Below are 2,419 nucleotides of genomic sequence, written 5' to 3'. Positions count from 1 at the left end.
CAAAAGAGTAAAAATGTTCTTAAACTGCTCAAAATCAACACTTGCACAAATATCTCCCAGTAGCTCAGTCCATAGGGACTTGGGTTGGGAACCGGAGGGTCGCCTGTTCGAGTCCCCGTCCGGACCAAAATATGGAGCATGGACTGGTGGCTGGAGAGGGGCCAGTTCACCTCCTGGGCACTGCCAAGGTGCCCTTGAGCAAGGCACCAAACCCCCCAACCGCTCGGGGCTCCTGACCAAAGGGCAGCCCCCTCACTCTGACATCTCTCCACTTTGTGCATGTATAGGTCCTGTTTTCTGACATCTCTCCACTTTGTGCATGTATAGGTCCTGTTTGTAATTGACAAGCAAGAGTGAAAACATTGAATTTCCCCTCAGGGGGATTAATAAAGTAAATAAACTTAAACTTAACTCGCCCTCATCCTTACTACACTTGGCACATTCCGCCAGGAACTTGACTATAAAAGGAATCCAAATGGGCGGGGACTGGTTTGGCAGTTCCTGAGTCCAAACCAGAGGTTGGCCAAGTGCAGTCTAGAGGAGAGGTGAGAAACACAAAAGAATTGGTCAAATAAAAAGATTTAAAACCACAATATTGTCAGACTTTTCTTCCTGACTTCATGTAAATGTGCCTGTGACACTGAAGCACCTAAAACAACGACACACCTACAACTACCACATTTCAGCCTTAATCGTGCTAATTACCAACCCCAGACACCTGCCGGCTAGATGGTGTGTGAAAGTGCCTGGAGGTGGACAAGCATTGTGTGTGTTTCTCTTTTACCTTCAGAGGTCACGGGGCATCCCTGTGACACTGACTTATCAATGTGATTTCTGTTTGTCATTGATGCTGCTCTGTTCTGTTCACGGAGGTCTTTGCTACTGCTCTCCCTGCCTTAGGCTTTCCATGTAGGCACAAGGAAGGGCAGAGAGGCTCCATTACAGAGCCATACCGCCAAATATAATATTGCAAATAGAAATTAAGTTTTCTTTGACTGAAATGTTCCTGACTGAACTTTTCATTGTTATGTGGTATTGGGAGAGGTCAGCCAACCTAACGTTAGTTTAAAGAGTGAGAGAGTCCACATTAGGAGGTGGATGGGTCAAACACAAGACGTTCTCCCAGGAGAGTCGAGTCGTGTTATTTTAAGTTTGTGATGTATATCATGTGGAGTACATCATTCGTTACTTATACACCATGTAACATTTTTGTATTAAGCCAGCCCGTGCTGGTTTTTTTTAACTAACCTCATAGTCTTGGCACCTAAACCAAATGAAAGTGAAAATGAAACCATACAACGCTGCTCCTAATGCTAACGGACACTTATTGTGATAACGACGTTCTGAACATACTGTTGGGAGTAGCAAGACCCTTCTGAGCCTTATCTATGATACTGTTAAGCACTAATAACAGCCATTTAATGGAGTGATAACACTGAGTGAAATGGTGGTAAATGTTTACTTGTATGGTAAATTTGTGACGTTTTTCAGATCTGGGCTCATGGTCAAGGTGTCTGGTTTGAGGGCTCTACTGACCTGGTGTGGTCGAGCCAGAAAGCCTGGGGCACTGGAGAGCAACTGCTGGTCACCGTCTACAGCAACACTGGAGAGGTCTGACATCACATCACATCACATATGTTGACTAACACATTATATGACCAACAGTATGTGGCCACACACCTGTCCACATACGTTAGTGTATGTTTGATCTAGGTCTGTTTTTCTGGGGTTGGTCAAGGCCCCTTTGTTCAGTTGGAGGGAAATCTTAATGCCACAGCAAACAACACTGTAGATTGTAGTGTTCTTCCAACTTTTGTGAGATTCAATGCATCAGCCTGTGGCTTCTTGACTTCTATTGCCAGGTTGTTTTCTCTTTCTCAGGTGGAGGCAAACAAAATGCTGGAGCTTGGGAGCTCTCAGACGTACCAGGAGATTATCTGCATGACTAGTCAGGACTCAGCAACGGGACCCATCACTGTGGATGAGGTTGAACTGAAGGGCGAATATGTTCGTCTCAGCAACACGTCCGATAAGGTAATGTTGTTTATGTGCAGCTAGACACTGTGTGAGTTCTATATTAGCATGTACAGTAAGCTGTGTAGCTGCACAATAACCAAGTGTACACAGGAATACTCCAATGGGTCATTCAAACCCAGATAGTGATGCTGCCAGGACTCAAGCACAATGCTTCTAACATGCTGAGTCACACACTGTACAAACTACTGTACAGTGGTGGAAAAAAGTTTTCGGACACCCCATGCATTTGTGAAATATTGCATTAAGAATCACTCTTAGGTCTTCAAGTGCAATTTCTTTTAGTACAGTCACAGCCAAAATACTAAATAAATCCTAAAAAAGCCATTAAAAACTTAAAATTGATTGGTTCCATAAAAATACATGAGAAATTTTGAGTATTGGG

At 43.9% G+C, this 2,419-nt stretch overlaps 2 protein-coding genes across 3 annotated transcripts in view; one reads left to right on the top strand and one right to left on the bottom strand.

Moving 5' to 3' along the window:
* LOC126403906 (basement membrane-specific heparan sulfate proteoglycan core protein-like) overlaps window positions 1-2,419 on the bottom strand; it is a 23,950-nt gene that overhangs the window by 14,445 nt on the left and 7,086 nt on the right. The gene's annotated exons all lie outside the window — the stretch shown is intronic.
* Window positions 1-2,419, top strand: part of LOC126403819 (lamin-L(I)-like) — a 128,533-nt gene that overhangs the window by 122,425 nt on the left and 3,689 nt on the right. For both annotated transcript variants that reach the window (XM_050066613.1, XM_050066617.1), the window contains 2 exons: window positions 1,492-1,611; window positions 1,882-2,034. In XM_050066613.1, coding sequence (XP_049922570.1) covers window positions 1,492-1,611; window positions 1,882-2,034 — 273 coding nt within the window. The remainder of the gene's footprint in view (window positions 1-1,491; window positions 1,612-1,881; window positions 2,035-2,419) is intronic.

The sequence above is a fragment of the Epinephelus moara genome, chromosome 17 (assembly GCF_006386435.1).
Source record: "Epinephelus moara isolate mb chromosome 17, YSFRI_EMoa_1.0, whole genome shotgun sequence".
In the NCBI taxonomy this organism is placed as follows: Eukaryota; Metazoa; Chordata; class Actinopteri; order Perciformes; family Serranidae; genus Epinephelus; species Epinephelus moara.
The sequence above is the reverse complement of the archived record's forward strand: the minus strand, read 5'-3'. Positions and strand labels throughout refer to the sequence as shown.